This window comes from Bos grunniens, chromosome 1 (assembly GCF_055505025.1).
Source record: "Bos grunniens cultivar Pamir isolate PY7600 chromosome 1, Bosgru_T2T1.0, whole genome shotgun sequence".
Taxonomy (NCBI): domain Eukaryota; kingdom Metazoa; phylum Chordata; class Mammalia; order Artiodactyla; family Bovidae; genus Bos; species Bos grunniens.
Genome location: NC_141165.1, coordinates 74,266,387 through 74,286,288, shown reverse-complemented (window position 1 = coordinate 74,286,288; position 19,902 = coordinate 74,266,387). Strand labels below are relative to the sequence as shown.

At 40.3% G+C, this 19,902-nt stretch overlaps 1 protein-coding gene across 1 annotated transcript; it reads right to left on the bottom strand.

The window, feature by feature from the left end:
* Positions 1–11,050: 11,050 nt before the first annotated feature.
* On the bottom strand, positions 11,051–18,302 carry LOC147379642 (5-hydroxytryptamine receptor 3E-like). Its single transcript, XM_086396707.1, has 8 exons — positions 18,236–18,302; positions 16,079–16,245; positions 13,580–13,689; positions 13,255–13,424; positions 12,357–12,517; positions 11,787–11,991; positions 11,412–11,615; positions 11,051–11,280 (listed from the first exon to the last, which is right to left on the bottom strand). Exons 1-8 carry the CDS (start codon positions 18,300–18,302, stop codon positions 11,051–11,053), a joined length of 1,314 nt encoding a protein of 437 aa, XP_086252833.1.
* Between the last annotated feature and the right edge of the window lie 1,600 nt (positions 18,303–19,902).

The window sequence follows — 19,902 nt, the reverse complement described above, 5'->3', positions numbered from 1 at the left end:
CTTGGGAGTTCCCTGGTGGTCCAGTGGTTAAGACTCAGTTCTTTTACCGCAGGGGGCACGGGTTCTATCCCTGGTTGGGGAACTAAGATCCCATTTGCCATGACACATGGCCAAAAGTAAATAAAATAAAAATGCATCATCTTTTAAAAAATTACCATCTTAACCATTTTAAGTGTACAGTTCAGTGGTATTGAGTACATTCACATTGTTGTGCTTCCAACACCACCATCCATCCACAGAACTCTTCATATTGTGAAACTGAAACTCTGTATCCATCAAACAATATTAATAATTTCCCATTCTCTTCTCCCCTATTCTACTGTCTACATGATTTTGACTATTCTAAGTACCTCATTTAAGTAGATTAAGTAGACTCATACAATATTTGTTCTTTTGTGACTAGTTTATTTCACTTAGCATAATGTCCTCAAGTTTCATCCATGTTGTAGCATATGTCAGAATTTCCTTCCTTTATAAGGCTAAATAACATTCCACTCTATGTATACACTACATTTTACTTATCCATTCACTGTGAACCCCAGTGAAACAACACTTGGGTTGTTTCCATATTTTAGCTAATCATGAACAACGCTGCTTTGAGCATGAGTGTATAAGTATCTGCTTGAGTCCCTGCTTTCACTTTTTTTGGGTATATATCCAGAAGTAGAATTGCTGGATTGCATAATTTTATCTTAAACCACCATACTGTTTTCTAGCAGCTGTACCATTTTACATTCTCACCTACATGCATAAGGGTTCCAGTTCCTCCATATCCTCACCAAAGCTTGTTATTTTCTTTGAAAAAGTTTTTCTTTTATAATGTTCATCCTTACAGGTGTCAAGTGGTATCTCATTGTGGTTTTGATTTGCATTTCTCTAATGACTAGTCATGTTGAGCATCTTTTCATGTGCTTATTGACCACTTGTATATATTCTTTTGAGAAATGTCTATTCAAGTCCTTTGCCCTTTTTAAAATCAATTTTGTTGTTGAGTTGTAGGAGTTCTTTGTATATTCTGGGTATCAATCCCTTGTCAGGTGTATGATTTTTGAATATTTTCTCCGGTTCTTCAGGTTGCTTTTTTACTCTGTTGGTAGTGTCCCATGATGCACAAATGTTTTAAATTTTGATGAAGTCCAACTTACCTGTTTTCTTCTTTTGTTGCCTGTACTTTTGATGTCATATTCAAGAAATCATTGCCAACCCTGTGTTTTCTTCTAACTAATTGACACTTTTTTCCTCTCCAGGTTCTACCTGAAAAGATGTCAAAATAATGGTTTGATATGTCCCCTTCAGAGTACCATTGATACATGTACAAGAGTTGGACTCTTCTAGACACTATCAGTCAGGGCTTTGGTTTTTGTATGTATTGAGCTGATGGATTAGGTCACTTTCAGGGTAAATCTTAGAGGTTTTTGTGCTTCTCAGCTGGGCTTACTTGTTGCTTAGTGACCAGAGTTCATGATCTGAGCCACACTAGGCTCCTGGTCTTGTTTTTCCTGACTGTATAGAGCTTCTCCATCTTTGGCTGCAAAGAATATAATCAATCTGATTTTGGTAATGACCATCTGGTGATGTCTGTGTGTAGAGTCTTCTCTTGTGTTGTTGGAAGGGGCGTTTGCTATGACCAGTGCATTCTCTTAGCAAAACTCTATTAGCCTTTGCCCTGCTTCCTTCTGTACTCCAAAGCCAAATTTGCCTGTTAACTCCAGGTATTTCTTGACTTCCTACTTTTGCATTCCAGTCCCCTGTAATGAAAAGGACATCCTTTTTGGGTGTTAGTTCTAGAAGGTCTTGTAGGTCTTCATAGAACTGTTCAACTTCAGGTTCTTCAGCATTACTGGTTGGGGCATAGGCTTGGATTACTGTGATATTGAATGGTTTGCCTTGGAAATGAACAGAGATCATTCTGTCGTTTTTGAGATTGCATCCAAGTACTGCATTTCAGACTCTTTGTTGACTATGGTGGCTACTTCATTTCTTCTAAGGGATTCTTGCCTACAGTAGTAGGTATAATGGTCATCTGAGTTAAATTCACCCATTCCAGTCCATTCCAGTTCATTTTAGTTTAGTTCCTAAAATGTTTATAATCACTCTTGCCATCTCCTGTTTGACCACTTCCAATTTGCCTTGATTCATGGACCTAACAGTCCTGGTTCCTATGCAATATTGCTCTTTACAGCATCAGACTTTACTTCCATCGCCAGTCACATCCACAACTGGGTGTTGTTTTTACTTTGGCTCTGTCTCTTCATTCTTTCTGGAGTCATTTCTGACATGGGGAGTTCATCTTTCAGTGTCTTATCTTTTTGTCTTTCCATACTGTTCATGGGGTTCTCAAGGCAAGAATACTGGTTTGCCGTTCCTTTCTCCAGCGGACCACATTTTGTCAGAACTTTCCACCATGACCTGTCTGTCTTGGGTGGCCCTACATGGCATGGCTCATAGTTGCATTGAGTTAGACAAGATTTTGGTCCATGTGATCAGATTGGTTAGTTTCTGTGACTGTGGTTTTCATTCTGTCTGCCCACTGATGGAGAAGGAAAAGAGGCTTATGGAAGTTTCCTGATGGGAGAGACCACTCAGGTATGACCTAAATCAAATCCTTTACAATTATACAGTGGAAGTGACAAATAGATTCAAGGGATTAGATCTGTTAGACAGAGAGAGTTCTGAAGAACTATGGACAGAGGTTCGTGACATTGTATAAGAGGCAGTGATCAAGACCATCCCCAAGGAAAAGAAATGAAAAAAAGCAAACTTGTCTGAAGAGGACTTACAAATAGCTGTGAAAAGAAGAGAAGCAAAAGTCAAAGGAAAAAAGAAAAGATATACCCATTTGAATGCAGAGTTCCAAAGAATAGCAAGGAGAGATAAGAAAGCCTTCCTCAGTGATCAATGCAAAGAAATAGAGGAAAACAACAGACTGGGAAAGACTAGAGATCTTTTCAAGAAATTAGAGATACCAAGGGAACATTTCATGCAAAGATGGGCACAAATAAAGGACAGAAATGACATGGACCTAAAAGAAGCAAAAGATATTAAGAAGAGGTGGCAAGAATACACAGAAGAACTATACAAAAAAGATCTTCATGACCCAGATAATCACGATAGTGTGATCACTGGACTAGAGCCAGACATCCTGGAATGTGAAGTCAAGTGGGTCTTAGGAAGCATCACGACAAACAAAGCTAGTGGAGGTGTTGGAATGCCAGTTGAGCTATTTCAACTCCTAAAAGATGATGCTGCAAAAGTGCTGCACTCAATATGCCAGCAAATTCAGAAGACTCAGCAGTGGCCACAGGACTGGAAAAGGTCGGTTTTCATTCCAGTCCCAAAAAAGGGCAATGCCAAAGAATTTTCAAACTACCACACAATTGTACTCATCTCACACGCTAGTAAAGTAATGCTCAAAATTCTCCAAGCCAGGCTTCAACAGTACATGAACTGTGAACTTCCAGATGTTCAAGCTGGTTTTAGATAAGGCAGAGGAACCAGAGATCAAATTGCCAACATCTGTTGGATCATCAAAAAAGCAAGAGAGTTCCAGAAAAACATCTACTTCTGCTTTATTGACTATGCCAAAGCTTTTGACTGTGTGGATCACAACAAACTGTGGAAAATTCTTCAAGAGATGGGAATACCAGACCACATGACCTGCCTCTTGAGAAATGCAGGCCAAGAAGCAACAGTTAGAACTGGACATGGAACAACAGACTGGTTCCAAATCGGGAAAGGAGTACATCAAGGTTGCATATTGTCACCCTGCATATTTAACTTATATACAGAATACATCATGAGAATTGCTGGACTGGATAAAGCACAAGCTGAAATCAAGATTGCCGGGAGAAATATCAATAACCTCAGATATACAGATGACACCACACTTATGGCAGAAAGTGAAGAACTAAAGAGCCTCTTGATGAAAGTGAGAGAGGAGAGTGAAAAAGTTGGCTTAAAACTCAACATTCAGAAAACTAAGGTCATGGCATCTGGTCCCATCACTTCATGGCAAATACATGGGGAGACAATGGAAACAGTGAGAGGCTCTATTTTCTTGGGCTCCAAAATCACTGCAGATGGTGACTGCAGCCATGAAATTAAAAGATGCTTGCTCCTTGGAAGAAAAGTTATGACCAGCCTAGACAGCATATTAAAAAACAGAGACATTACTTTGCCAACAAAGGTCCATCTAGTCAAAGCTATGGTTTTCCAGTAGTCATGTATGGAAGTGAGAGTTGGACTATAAAGAAAGCTGAACACCAAAGAATTGATGCTTTTGAACTGTGGTGTTGGAGAAGACTCTTGAGAGTCCCTTGGACTGCAAGGAGATTGAACCAGTCCATCTAAAGGAAGTCAGTCCTAAATATTCATTGGAAGGACTGATGCTGAAGCTGAAACTCCAATACTTGGGCCATCTAATGTGAAGAACTGACTCATTGCAAAAGATTCTGATGCTGGGAAAGATTGAAGGCGGGAAAAGAAGGGGACAGCAGAGGATAAGATGGATGGATGGCATCACCAACTCAATGGACATGAGTTTGAGTAAGCTCCGGGACTTGGTGATGGACAAGGAAGCCTGGCGTGCTGCAGTCCATGGGGTCATAAAGAGTCGGACACAACTGAGCGACTGAACTGAACTGAACTGATCAGAGCCAATTATTCACTACTGTGAGTGTTTATTTTTCTAGTTTCTTTTAGCTCTGGAGTCATTGTTCTGAAAGTTGAGGATTCTTAATATGCTATCGGATAGCTGAGATTTTTACTGTTCATGTCCTAGCTTGCTAGTCTCTCTCTTTTTTTTACTACCACCCCCAGAGATGTAACTAGTCTCCAGAGGTATGACAATCTTCTTTGTCCAGGCTGAGCGTTGAAGAAAAATATTCTTTAAACTTTCTCAAAAGCTCAGGTGAAACCGGTTGAGGTCATTCAATAGAAACTTCACTTAAAAACTTAAGGGAGGAGAATGGCAGAAAAAAACAGAAGAGAAAATGTTCTTTGGCTAGGCCCTGAAATACTGGAGAGTGGTTTATGGAGTTAGGTAACACCACCCCCTAGAGGTCATTGTTGTCCACCAACCTACTCACCAATTGTTAAGACAGTTGAACCTGAATGGGAAAGGCTAAATAAATAGGAAATGCCGGGCTGGTTGAAGCACAAGCTGGAATCAAGATTGCTGGGAGAAATATCAATAACCTCAGATACGCAGATGACACCACCCTTATGGTGGAAAGCGAAGAAGAACTAAAGAGCCTCTTAGTGAAATTGGAAGAGGAGAGTGAAAAAGTTGGCTTAAAGCTCAACATTCAGAACACTAAAACCATGGCATCTGGTCCCATCACTTCATGGCAAACAGATGGGGAAACAATGGAAACAGTGACAGACTTTATTTTCTTGGGCTCCAAAATCACTGTGGATGGTGACTGCAGCCATGAAATTAAAAGATGCGTACTCCTTGGAAGGAAAGCTATGACAAACCTAGACAACATACTAAAAAGCTGCGACTTAGCGACTGAACAACAACGAAGATGTTGAACATCTTTTCATGTTTATTGGTCACTTATATGTCTTCTTTGATGAAACGTCTATTCAGATTCTTTGCTCCTTTTAAAATCGGTTATTTGTCTATTGTTGAGTTTGTAAGAAATGTTTGAGTTTTTTTTTGGCTTCGCCACGTGGCATGCAGGATCTCAGTTCTCTGACCAGGGATCAAACCTACACACCCAGCATTGGAAGTGCAGAGTCTTCAAATATTTTCTTCCTCTCACTTTCTTGATGGTTTGTTTTAGCTCTTGCATCTAGGTTTAGAGATCTGCTCTGAGTTAGTTTTTGTGTATGGTATGAGGTAGGAATCCAAACTCATTCTTTTGCATGTTGATATCTAGCTATACCATCACCATTTGCTGAAAAATATTTCTTTTCCTTATTGAATTGTCTTGGTCCATTTGTAAAAATTAATTGATCATAAATGTTAGGGTTTATTTATGAACTCCCAGCTCTGTTTCATTGCTCCACATGTCTTTCCTTGTGTTAGTACCACAATATCTTGATTATTGTAGTCTGTAGTAAGATTTTTAAAAAGATTTATTTATTTATTTGTGGCTGTGCTGGGTGTTCATTGCTACGCAGAGCTTACTCTAGTTGGGGCGACCAGGGGTTACTCTCTAGTTGCAGTGTGTGGGCTCACTGTGGTGGCTTTTCTTGTTGCAGAACATGGGCTCTAGGGTGTACAGGCTTTAGTAGTTGTGGTGCATGGGCTTAGTTGTGCTGCAGTCTGTGGAATCTTCCTAGACCAGGGATTGAATGTATGTCCCCTGTATTGGCAGGCAGATTCTTAACCACTGGTCTGCCAGGGAAGTCCGTTTTTTAAATAATTGTTAATTTTATTTTCAAGTTGTTTATTGCTAATGTATATAAATACTTTTTTTTGTATATTGATCTTGTGTCTTATAATCTTGTTGAACTCATTCATTAGTTCCAATAGATGTTGTAGTGAATTCCTTCAGATTTTCTATTTATAAGATCGTATCATCTGCAAGTATAGTTTTTATTTCTTCCTTTCCAATATGGATGCCTTTCCTTTATTTTTATTGCCAATTTCCCTGGCTAACACTTAGTACAGTGTTGATAGAAGTGAGAAAAATGGGCATCCTTATTTTGTTCCCAATTTTATGGGAAAAAGTTTCAGTGTTTTGCTATCTACTGTGATGACAGCAGGTTTTTCACAGATGCACTTTATCAGGTTGAGGAAGTACAGTTTTCAGTTTGTTGATTGTTTTTATACTGAAAGCTGTTGGATTTTTGTTAAATGCATTGTCTGTATCTATTGAATTGATCATGTGGGTTTTGCCCTTTGTTCTTTTAATAAGGTATTACATTAATAGTTTTTTTGATGTTAAATCAACCTGTATTCTTGTGATAAATTCTACTTGTTATGGTGTATAATCCTCTTGATGTGTTGCTGGATTTCAGTGTGTTAGTACTTTCATGAGAACCTTTGCTTTTATGTTCATAAGGGATATCGATCTTTAGTTTTCTTTTTGTAATGTCTTTGATTTTAGCATCTGGGTAATAACACTGGTCTGAGAATTAGTTGTGAAATATTTCCTCTGCTTCTAATTTTTAAAAGAGATTGTGTAGAATTCATATTAATTATTCTTTATATATTTGACAGAACTCACCAATGAAGCTCTCTGGGTGTATGGGAAGTTTTTTTTTCAAATTATTACAGTCATTTTAGGTTTGTTTGATATTTTTTCATGATTAAATTGAAGTTATACATCTTAAATCTCTTTCTTTATAGATCCCTTCTTTTGCTCTCTTTTTATATTTGTAATTTGTGGGGCAAAAAAGTTTTGAATGACGCAATATTTAATGGCTCACATTCAAAAGTGACTATATAGCAAGATAATAGGCAGTTTGAGAGTGAAAGTAATTTCTATATATTTTTATATCCCTCTTTAGCATATAAAGGACCAGGCCTCTCTGTTTCTACAGAGAAACAAAATATATATTATCTGAAGAAAAAAAAAATAGAGAGAAATCTTTAGATGTTAAGAAATAGACTCTAGGGACTTTCCTCGTGGCCCAGGGCATGGGAAGATTGTACTTCCAATGTAGGGGGCATGGGTTTGATCCCTGGTTGGGGATCTAAGATTCTATATGTTGCACAGTCAAAACATTTAAAAAAAAAAAAAGGAAAGAAATTGACTCTTGTGATTGTAGAGACTAAATCTGTAACATAACCTGAAAGACTGGAAATTCAGTTAAGAGTTGATTTGAAGTACTGAATTTGAAATCTGCAGACCAGACCAGTAGGCTGGAAACTCAGTCAGGGTTTCTGTGTTGTACTCTACTTAATTAAGGTATGATAGACAAATACGTTGCATTCTTGAGTAAGAATTCCTTCATCAGAAATGTCAGTCTTTGCTGTTAAGATCTTTAACTGATTGGATGAGGCTAACCCACATTTTGGAGGGTAATTTGCTTTATTTTAAAGTCTGTTGATTATAAATGTTAATCACAGGAACGTTCAGACTATTTTTTGACCAGATAACTGGGTGCTATAGCCTAGCCAAATTAACATGTAAAATTAACCATCTCAATGACCAAAATGGATATTTAGGACAGAGGCTCCTACTGAAGTAGAAAGGTAAAAAAAAAAAAAAAAGAGAAAGAGAAGATAATGTTTAAGGTATTTGATCAGAACATTTAAAGACTTTATGAGAGTAAAAAATGTGTTTTTATTTTTTCCCGTAATTTTATTTCTTTATTATGGCTGAGTCTCTAGCTGCGCAGACTTTTCCTCTAGTGCTGACTAACAGGAGCTGCTAACAGTCTCTCGCTGCCGTGTGCAGGTTTCTCATCGCATTGGTTTTCCTTGTCGCAGAGCACAGGCTCTAGGGTACAGACTTCAGCAGTTGCAGCCTGTAGGCTCAGTAGTTGCAGCTTCCAGGCTCTGGAGCACAGGCTCAATAGCTGTGGCAAACGAGCTTAGTTGCTCTGCAGCATGTGGGATCTTCTGGGATCAGGGATCAAATTCATGTCTCCTGCCTTGGCAGATGGATTCTTTACCATTGAGCCACCAAGGAAGCCCTTCCCAAAGTGTTTTTAATTAAAACATACAATAGATGAGCTAAAAGTAGAAATGGTCACTACTAGGAACTGAATTGGTTGTCTGGAAGATTGATTATAACACAAAACCAACCTACAAAGAAATGAGGGCATGATGAAAAAGAGCTTGGAGGGCAGATCTGCTAACCTGTGAATAGCAGAAATTCCAGCACAGAAAAAGATTAGATGGAGGGCAGTGTTGCTTAAAATAAACTGTCTTGGTGGAGAATCAGTATAATAATTTAGTTTTGAAAATTAATGAAAATATATTAGTCTAATTATAGTTGCTAGGAACATGATCATGAAAGTACTTAAAAAGTATTATAGGACTTAAAATTTATAGGAGGAAAAAAATCAATAGAAATTAGACTGAGCCAGCAAAAATGAGGGAATGGCAAATAGAGAAAACACCACCAAGGAATATAAATCGTAAACAGAAAATGTATGGAAGGAATAAAACCAACTGTATTTTTTCTAAATGTAAACAAAGCTGAATCCATATATCAAAAGAAATGTTGAATGAAATGAAATCCAGCTTTATGTTGTTTGCATAACTTCATCAAAAGCAAAGTGACAAGGAAAGGTGGAAAATGAGTACCTGAAAGATGCACAAGAAAACGGGGAGCTTGGTCACTGGAAACAAAGATGGAAGGTAGACATGTTTTACTCTTTCGTACCTTTTACTATTTGTACCTTGTATGCATAATAGTTTTTCAAAATTAACCAAGAATTAATAAAATAAATATGCAAAAATATTCTGCCTGCCAATTCAGGAGATACAAGGGACTAGGATTTGGTCCTTAGGTTGGGACAATCCCCTGGAGTAGGGAATAGCAACCCACTCCAGTATTCTTGCCTAGAAAAAACAGAGGGCTACAGTCCATGGAGTAACAAAGAGTTGGATAAGACAGCACACACACACCCACACAAAGCTAGAGTGGCAATGTTATTGTCATAAAAATGGAAATGAGGTTCAGAACACATTGAATGGAATAGATAGTGCCATTATTTAAGGATAAAATCAGGGACAATTCAAGATATAGTAACCATACACTTTTATGCATCTTATGAGGCAGCAGTCAAGTATATAAAAGAAAAACTAAAACTACTCAGATAATTTGAATAAAATAGCACACATGGAGAGTATTTAAATGATTCAATCAATAAGCTCTATTTATAGAAGAACATGTAAATAGGGAATATATACTTTTTAATGTCCTGAAACAGAAAATCAATCATGAATCCAGCCAGAAATAAATTTTATAAATTCAGAAAGTTTCTAAAGTTTGTGTGTCACTAGCAAAACCCACTTACCCATGGATATAAGAAACACTTTCCTAAATAGGTTTTAGATCAAGGAGGAAATAAAAACTCAAGTTATGAACTGTCTAGAAACTGATAAAGAAGAGAACATTTCATTCTAAAACCTATAAGATGAAGCTCAAACTGTGTCAGAGTAATATTTATAGGACGACTGAGAATATTTTAACTGAGAATTCAACTTAGAAAATTAAAGAATAAAATAAAACAAATTAGGAGAGTATTAAATTGAAGTTAGTGCAAGAAAATGAAAAAGATGAATAAAAGTTTCTATCTATGAGTAAGAAGGGCTTCCCTTGTAGCTCAGCTGGCAAAGAATCTGCCTGCAATGCAGGAGACCCCAGTTCAATTCCTGGGTCAGAAAGATCCCCCTGGAGAAGGGATAGGCTACCCACTCCAGTATTCTTGGGCTTCCCTGGTGGCTCAGTCCGTAAAGAATCCGCCTGCAGTGAGGGAGACCTGGGTTTGATCCCTGGGTTGGGAAGATCCCTTGGAGGAAGGCATGGCAACCCACTCCAGTATTCTTGCCTGGAGAATCCCATAGGCAGAGGAACCTGGTGGGCTACAGTCCATGGGGTTGCAAAGAGTCAGACATGACTGAAGCGACTTAGCACACACATGAGTAAGAAATACATCTTTAAAAATGCCTAAGAAAATTAAAACTTCTAGTACAGGACATTTGTCACATTGAATTGTCATCAAAGCTTTATCACAGGCAGAGGGATACACAGATGATATTTTGAAACCATCAGTCCTGGATAGTTAACTTTTTATCCCCAAACATGATAAAGAGCCAGAGTTGTCTGCAAAATGATTTATTGGGGCCAGTTAAGCAGGCAGAGGAGGTAGAACTGCTATGCAGAAGATATAAAGGGGAGCCCAGAATCTTATGGGAGATCTGAGAGAAGCCAACAGAATGCAGAAACAGAGGAATTGTTCTTGTAATTGTAATTGGGTTGAGACTGACCGGCAGGGCTGGACTGAGATGCATGGAATGTCGCAGGAAACTTTATCATCTTTGGGGCCATAACAGTCAGTACTCAACAAACACAAAGACTTGGTTGACCCCTGGAGGCCAAAGCAACTCTGGATGTGCAGGAGCAGACAGATGCCATGCTTAGGTGTTCCAGAGGATGATGACTGTGACAATGGAAGTGGCCAAGAAGATCAGGTAGAGGCAGAAGAGCAAGGTGTCCATCATGTGGCTGAACTGCACCCACAGGCTGACCAAGTGCTGCTTTTGAGCCTTGTCTTCCTGCTGGGCCCTCGTGGACCCAGGGCACCCATTTAGCTTTGTCTCTCTGGGACCTGGCAACTTCCCCGCCAACTCCATGGGCTCCTTCATACCTACGGAGAGACAGAGACTCAGCCATGGGCCACCAGGGTCAACTGGGGAATTGTGGGGGCAGGGAAGGATGTAGGAGCAGAAAAGCAGAAGTGATGGAGGAGGAAGCGTGGGCAGTGCTGACTTCCCTCACCAGGCAGGTGGTCAAGGCCCGTGTTTCTCTTCTGGGGCACAGCAGGGCAGCATGTCCTTGGGCTGGTGCAGTGTAGAAGCAGGAAATGGAGCCAACGAGGCATAGGTGGGGGCTGGGTGGTGGCCAGGTCCAGCAGGTAGGAGATGAAGATGGTCTCCAGCAGGCTGAGCACCATCAGGGACAGACACAGGGCAAAATAGACACCTGGAGGGAAGTTGGGCCTGCCTGAGGGCCAGAGGCACCAGCCAGGACTTCATTCTCTTCTAATCCCACCCTGGGAAGCACAGCCTCTTTTGCCCAATATATCTCCCTTCCCTGAGCCAGTTCAGCCAGTCCCTCCCACCCTTCTCTTCTCAAGAGCTGGAGGGGCCATACTGATGAGGGGGGTGCCACTGGCAGGGAGTAAGTCATTCATCATGAGCAGGAAGACATTGTAGCCCAGCAGAAGAGTTATCTTGAACGGAGCACGGTCCTTGCTTCCTGCTGGCAGATAGAAGCTGAAGGCATCAATGGTGACCAGAAAGCTACTCGGCACCAGGAGATTCATAATGTAGAATTTGGGTCTGCGCCTGATGGCCACCTAGTAAGAAGGAGAGGAAGGGAAGTGAATATGGGATTCAGAGGCTGCTTGGAATAGTAGTGACTGTTTCTGTCTCTGCCTTTCTCATTGGTCTCTTACCACTCTGGTATCTGGAGCTGTGCAGATAGCTTCATAATTTGGTGTAGAACTTGCCAAGGGAGAGTTAGATGAGAGCCATGAGCTTTAGAAAGGAGTGTGTGGCTAGGCAGCAAGAAGAGAGTGTTCTGGTCTCTGGCAGAAATGGGAAGACTGAGAAACCCTGAAACTTGGAAGATATCCATTTGGTGGAGATTGTAGGCAGCTCTACAAGCAAGAAGGAAGAAAAAAAAAAAAAGGAAGGAAAAAGCAAAGGCCTCTGAACTCACATAGAAGATGATCTGATCATACAGGTTGGTGCCCACAGACTTCTTTGGGGTGGCCTTGTTGATGCCCAAGAGCTCCCATTCTCCATGGGTCTGAATGATGTCCTGGGATGTGTGTGCTATTTCCCACACTTCATTCTCCATGCCCAGTGATATGTACTCCACTGAAAGGAAGAGCCAAATAATTTTCCAAAGATAGTCTCCTGTTGACTCAACTGTACTCTTTTCCCATCCTTTCATTCAACAATTTTTTAAAGTTATTTATAATAAATATTTATTTATTAATTTGGCTGCATTGGGTCCTAGTTGTGGCATGTGGGCTTAGTTGCTCCAGGGCATGTGGGATCTTAGTTCCCCAACCAGAAATTAAACCTATGTCCTCTACATTGGCAGACAGATTCTTAAGCACTGAACCACCAGGGAAGTCCCTCAACAAGTATTTTTGAGTGCCTAGCATATGTCAGAAAATTTTCTAGGAGCTGGGGATGGAAATGCACAATATTTTCCTAACTCCCTAGGAAATATTTTATGGAAAATATTTAAGCATCCAAACAGACTTAATCTTTGCTGCCCTTGGTCACTGTGCATGCTAAGTCACTTCAGTCATGTCCTACTCTTTGCGACCCTATGGACTGTAGCCTGCTAGGCTCCTCTGCCCAAGAGATTCTCCAGGCGAGAATACTGGAGTGTGTTGCCATGCACTTCTCCAGGGGATATTCCTGACCCATGGATAGAACTTGTGTTTCCTGTGGCTCCTGCATTGCAGGCAGATTCTTTACTGCTGAGCCACCAGGGAAGCCCATTTGTCACCATTTATTCATAATTTTTTTATACATTATTTTCTGTTGCTTTATTGGTTGCTCTTATTGACTCCTATCCCTAAGACTCCACTTCAGCTCACCTGTGTAGAGAAATGAGCTGAAGGTGAGGGTGCAGTTCTGTTGGTCAAAGGGGAAGTAGAAGATGTTCAGGTTACAGATGCTCACCACCTTCATGGGTTTCTTATACCTGATGCGACCTTCATTACTTATGAATGCCTTGAGGCCTTTTGGGGTCTTATCCACATCCATGCTGTAAGAGAAATGAGGTGGGAGGCAGGAGCAGTGTTTTTTATTCTTACCCATCTACTCCTTTCTCAGCCATGTAAGACCACTTTATAGTGGCCTTTGGTAGACTGTGCACCATTGTTGCCAGAAGGCGGGGCTTCCCCAGCCCTTAATACGCACAATTCAGTGATGAAAATGTCTGGGAGCCACAGGTTCTTGGTTGCCACACTGATCTTCGAGATGCCCTCACACTCCTCTGGGTTCCAACTAATAAATGGGTTGTCCCAGACCTAGAGCCCAGATGGAGGAGAGGTGAGAGCCTGATAGGAATCAAGGTTATTTTCTCTGCCTTTTAAATTTTTCTTTAAAACAGAAGCTATAAAGTATTTCAAACACATAGAAAAGTATATAAAATAATGTAACAAACATCAGTGTATCTAACACCCAACTCTGTGGAGTCAGTAGTCTGATAAATATATTTTGGCTTTTTTTTTAAGAAATAAGAATTGCAGATAGAATTGAAGCTGCTTATGTCCATTTCTTCATAAACTTTGATCCCTCTGCTTTCTCACTTCTGTGGGAAATTACTGGTGATCAGAGAAATCCTGTCCTTTCTGCAGAAAGGTTGAGATTCAGAGTTGAAAGGTCAGTGGCTCAGCCTCTCTGAGATAGAATTGCCTCCTGTGAAATAAGGCGGGGGGATTGAATGAAATTAGGCATGTGAAAGGATTTTGTGGAGTGTAATGCTGTTTTTAGGTATTATGTATTAGTCTCCAGGGTGGTTTTAACTGTCTTCTAGGCCCCTGCGATCAGTTTCTACTGCAAGGACACCTTGAACAGGTCCTTGGGTTCTATGAAGCCAAGAGAGTTGGTGGTCTTCCTCTCTTTGGCAGGTGCAAGGCACCATCCTTTCTTGTCTCTGGGATGACCTTTCCAAATTCTCCTTTCCAAAGCTGGTGACCTTCTCTGGAAACTTTTTTCAAGGATTATCTAATTCTGAGGCCTGGGGGACTTGTTTATTCTCAGGGCATTTACAATGTCAGCTGCAGTTTGTGGAACCACAGCCAGAACAAAGGGCTATATGCACATTAAATAAAAATTTATACTGGACCAGCACTTCTCATACCTCACTGTGCATATGAAATACCTGGGGACAGTGTTGAAATGCAGATTCTGATTCAGTAGATAGGGTGACTAATTCATCCTGGTTTGCTGGAGACTTGGATTTAGCAAAATTACATTTTCTGAGAATTCAGTCTTGGACATGCTGGGATTGTTAGTCTCACTAGGAGGAGTCCTAGATCAAGTGCATTTCTAAGCTTCCAGGTGGTGCAATCAGCCAGTGCTCCCCATCTGGGAACCACAGTTTGAGAGCAAGATTAGGTGATCATGACTATTCTTCCACTCCTCTCTCCTTCCCTTCAGCCAGTCTCTTCAAGTTGGAAATTGAAATCATTTACTTTCATTTCCCCCCTCATTTTCTAATTAAAGAACTTAAGGTAGAAATTTTCTGAAAAATTGTCCAAAGTTATATTGGATTGGCTGTAACGTCTTATATAAAAATGTGAACAAACTTTTTGGCCAACCCGATACTTTGGCTACATTTAATAGACTTTCATATGTAATCCTCTTCATTCTAATTTCTACTTAGTTGTTTATTTTCTCTTTAGTCGAACATATTTTAGAAATTTAATTTTAAATTCCTAAGAAATAAGATTTTTGGAAAGGGGGCTACTCTTTGTATTTTGTATTATAGTCAGAGATTGTGGTCTAGATACTTTTGCTTTCCTTCTTGGTGGCCAAAAATGTGGTCAGTTTAGGGGAATATTCCATTTATGTCAAAAAGATTATGCATGATCATTGTACAAAGTTTGATATGTTTATTAAATCAAATTTCTTAAAAATCACTACATGTTTATTCTTTTTTGACTTGGTTTTTGAAAGCAGTTTATTGATACCTTTCACCATGCTTGGAGATTTTTTAATTTCTCTCTCATATGTTTCAACGTTATGTTTTGGGGTACATAAACGGTCATAATCTTTGTTTAAAATCCATTCTGACTGTAAATATAGGGAGAGAATAAACAGTTGGTCTTACCATTTCCAGCCACAGAAATGATGACAAGAGCTGTAACTGTTCATCCTGTCAAAAGAATTTCCTGTTTCCAGCATGTTGGTGGTACAAAGTCTGTGCATCCCAACCGTTGTTCATTTTTGTTTATCAAGCCCCAAGGTGTGTAAAAGCTGTGCTGTGGTCAAATCCAACATTACTGGTCAAGGACAGAATCTTGATCAAAACATGTGTTAGGCCATGGGCAGAAGAGTTCATGGCAGGACTGGATTAGAGTAGTGCTTCTCAACCCTGGCTCTATCTTTGAATTACTTGAGAAGTTTAAAAAATTCTGATGCCCATGTTCCATCTAGTCAGAACTTCTGAAGTGGACCTGGACATTGCTGTACAGTCAGAGAAGGGAGTCAGTGGGTGACAAGAATCTTCTATGTGTGGTTATACCTCATCCTGCTGAACTGGATAAAACTTCTTGGGGATCCCCACAGGGCACATGCTTATAGCAGTGATGGAGGAAGCTTCAGTGTGTGATTAAGGGTTTGGGGGGTTGCCTTGCTGGGAGCGGGGAAAAGGTTAAGGATACTAAGGAGGGTCAGAGAGTCAGTACTCACAACATCTAGGATGGCAGACACAGTGAAAGAGATGTTGACTATGGTGGGGATGCTGAAGTTGATGGCTGGACGGAAGGCCTTTCTCTCAAACACTGAATCCAGAGCAGTCATATACTTCCCATTCTGACCAAACCCTGTGCAGTTGATGGTGAAAGTACTGCCTCTTCCTGTAGTCAACATAGAATGTGTGAGAATTAGGGGAGAACACTTATGTTCCCTATATGAGAGGGTCCCAGGTCAGGAGCTTGGGGGTAGCCTGTGATAAGTCGCTCAGTCGTGTTTGACTCTTTGCAACCCTGTGGACCGTAACCTACCAGGTTCCTCCGTCCATGGGATTTTCCAGGCAAGAATACTGGAGTGGGTTGCCATTTCCTTCTCCAGGAGATCTTCCCAACCCGGGGATTGAACCTGGGTTTCCTGCATTGTAGGCAGATGCTTTACCATCTGAGCCACCAGGGAAGTTGATATTAATGATACCTAACATTTATTGAGCATTGACAGTGTGTCAGATATAGTTCAAGCCCCTTAAATGGATTACCTTAGTTAATCCTTCCAAACCCCTATCAGGTAGAAACTATTTTTATCCTCATATAATAAATGAATTAACTGAGTTGCAATAAGAGGAAGTAAATTTCTGCAGTCAAATAGATCTTAAGAGGCAGAAACTGGACTTGATGTAAGCCCAGGTTTGTCTAATACTGCTGTACCATATACCCCCAGGAATGAGATGGAGAATAGGGGAAAAGGATCACCATGATCCAGGTGCCAGGCACTTTCTACAAGGTGAGGAAAGAAGGGTTGGGCTGGAAGGCAAATGATAGAAATTAATGTGGTGAGCTGAATTAGGGCTCTGTCCTTGCTAATGTTTCTTTCTGCATGCAAAGCATGCCCAAATCTTTATGCAAACTGAGCCGTGGGGCAGCAATAGCCATCAGAGAGAATTACATTCCCGAGACCCTAAAGAGAGCATATCTGTTTCACCTTAACCACCCCAACCTCCCTTCTCCCTATTTTGCCACTCAACCCTATATATCAGCGTACTAGTTTGAGCTTTTGAGGTCTTGCCTTCCCCTTTCTTCTGACTAATAAAGATTCTAATTTTCTACTAGAGCAAATTTATTAGAGAAGTAGCAACCTGGAATGAGAAATAAAGATGGTTGGTGACCTCTGTGATGAGAACATCAAGCCTTATCTTTTCCCAGAGTGACAGTGCTCTCCAGGCAAATCCTTGGATCATTCTGTGAGCAATGAATATTCATTTGTCAATCACTGTGAGTGGCCAAATGACATTTATCATGTTTTTTACTGCCTAGGCTAGGTGTACAATTTGTGTTTCTTCTCTGCTCTGGCCTCTAAAGCACCTCTTGTTCAGTCCTCTTCTCATTGAATCCTCTCATGCCCCTATCAGTTAGAAACTATACTTTTGTCTTCCTACACCTCCCCCCTTATCCAAAAGTCACATGACAACCTGAGAGGGTAAAATGCCATTTATTGGCACCTATCAAATGCCAGGCACTGTGTGGTCTCTCTCATTGAATCCTCACAACACTTCAAGGTGGCTCTGTTTTACAGATGAGAAAATGGGAGCTCTGAGAAGTCAAGAAATTTGCCCAACGTTACACAGGTAACCAAGTCAGGGACCAAGATTCAAACCCAGACCTTCTAGTGCTAAATCCCATGTTCTTTCCAGTATACCATGTTAACTCCAGTATACCAGTAAAGCACACTGTAGCTTTACTCTCCACCTGCTGCTCTCTGACATCTTACCTAACCTAGAGCACTTGGATGCAATAACTAGTGGGGAAGTTATAGCTGAAAGTGGGCCCTTTGCTACAATGGAGTAGGTTTTGGAGCTATAGAGAGAAAGAATTACACCTGTGCATAGAAAGGTGGATAGTCATGGAGGCTAAAGGGTAGAGAAAACAATTGGGGATGGCTCATGAAAAAAAAGTAGAAGAGTCCTTATGTAGCATGTCAACAGAAGGGGATCTTCTATCTTTCAGAGAAGGAGAGCCTATTTGGATATTATGGTAACATAGTTATGAAATAACTATGCTCATCTTAGATAATTTCTAGAAGTTGGAAATTTGAAAGCACATCTTAGGTGTTCTCCCAGAGAGGGTCCTTGCTTCTTTTCCTGTGTTGCCCATTTCTTACCTGGAAGCAGAAGACTGAGAACAAGAAAGAAGTAGAGTCTCTCCCTGCGGAACCAGCTTCCGTCCATCTTCTTTGTCTAAATTCTCCTATGAGCCTGTACCAGGACCCAAGAATTCCCAGACTAAAAGAGCACAGGCCACACCTAGAGTCCATCTTTGAATACTGATAGGATTAGCTGACCACTGACATTTGTAACCTCCCTGGAAACAGAGTTCCGGTTGTCTTGTCATTGCCCTTGCTTGAGGTTTAAGGCTTCTCTCTCAGATGTTTCACTACAACATGTGTGGTTGTGGATTATCTGATATTTACTATCTTCAGATCTTGGTGTGATCTCTCAGTCTATAGATTCATCTCTTTAATTCTGGAAAGTTCTCAGTTATTAAAAAACATTGTATTTTTTCTATTCTCTCTTATTAGGCATATGTTAGATAATTCCTTCTATCTCAATATGCCTCTTAACCTCTTTTATTAGTTTCCTATAGTTTTTGTGACAAATCACAAACTTACTGGCTTAAAAAACCCTCTATTTGTTATTTTACAATTCTGTAAACCAGAAGTCTGAAATTTGTCTCACTGGGCTAAAATCAATGTTTTGGTGTGACAGCATTCCTTCTGGAGGCTACAGGAGCAAATCCATTTTCTTGTTTTTTCCAGGTTTTAGAGGCTCCCTGCATTCTTGGTTCAGGGTCCTATTTCTCTATCTTTAGAACCAGCAACACTGAGTCACTTCTCTCATTCTAATGCTTTTCCACTTATATGAAACTTTGTGAATACATTGTGTCCACCTGGATAATCCAAGCTAATCTTCTCATGTCATGGTCCATTGATTAGCAACGATAATTCCATCTGCAACCTTAGTTCCCTCTTTTGCATTGGACCTAAACATATTGGTGAATTTTAGAGATTGAGATATAGACATCTCTTGTTGTTGTTCAGTTGCTCAGTCAGTCATGTCTGACTCTTTGCAACCCCATAGACTGAAGCACTCCAGGCTTCCCTGTCCTTCACTATCTCCTGGAGTTTGCTCAGATTCACGTCCATTGAGTCGATAATGCCATCCAACCATCTCATCATCTGTCACTCTCTTCTCCTGACCTCAATCTTTCCCAGCATCAGGGTATTTTCCAATGAGTCAGCTCTTTGCATCACATGGCCAAAGTATTGGAACTTCAGCTTCAGCATCAGTCCTTCCAATGAGTATTCAGGATTGATTTTCTTTAGGATTGATCGGTTTGATCTCCTTGCAGTCCAAGGGACTCTTAAGAGTCTTCTCCAGCACCACAATTTGAAAGCATTAATTATTCAGTGCTCAGCCTTCTTTATGGTCAACTCTCACATCTGTATATGAGTACTGGAAAAACCATAGTTTTGACTAGACGGCCCTTTGTTGGCAAAGTGATGTCTCTGCTTCTTAATACATTGTCTAAGTTTGTCATATCTTTCCTTGCAAGGAGCAAGTGTCTTTTATTTTCATGGCTGCAGCCACTCTTTATAGTGATTTTGGAGCCCAATAAAATGAAATCTGTCACTGTTTCCACTTTTTCCCCATATATTTGCCATGAAATGATGGGACCAGATGTCATGATCTTAATTTTTTGAATGTTGAGTTTTAAGCCAGCTTTTTCACTTCCTCTTTCACCTTCATCAAGGGGCTCTTTAGTTCCTTT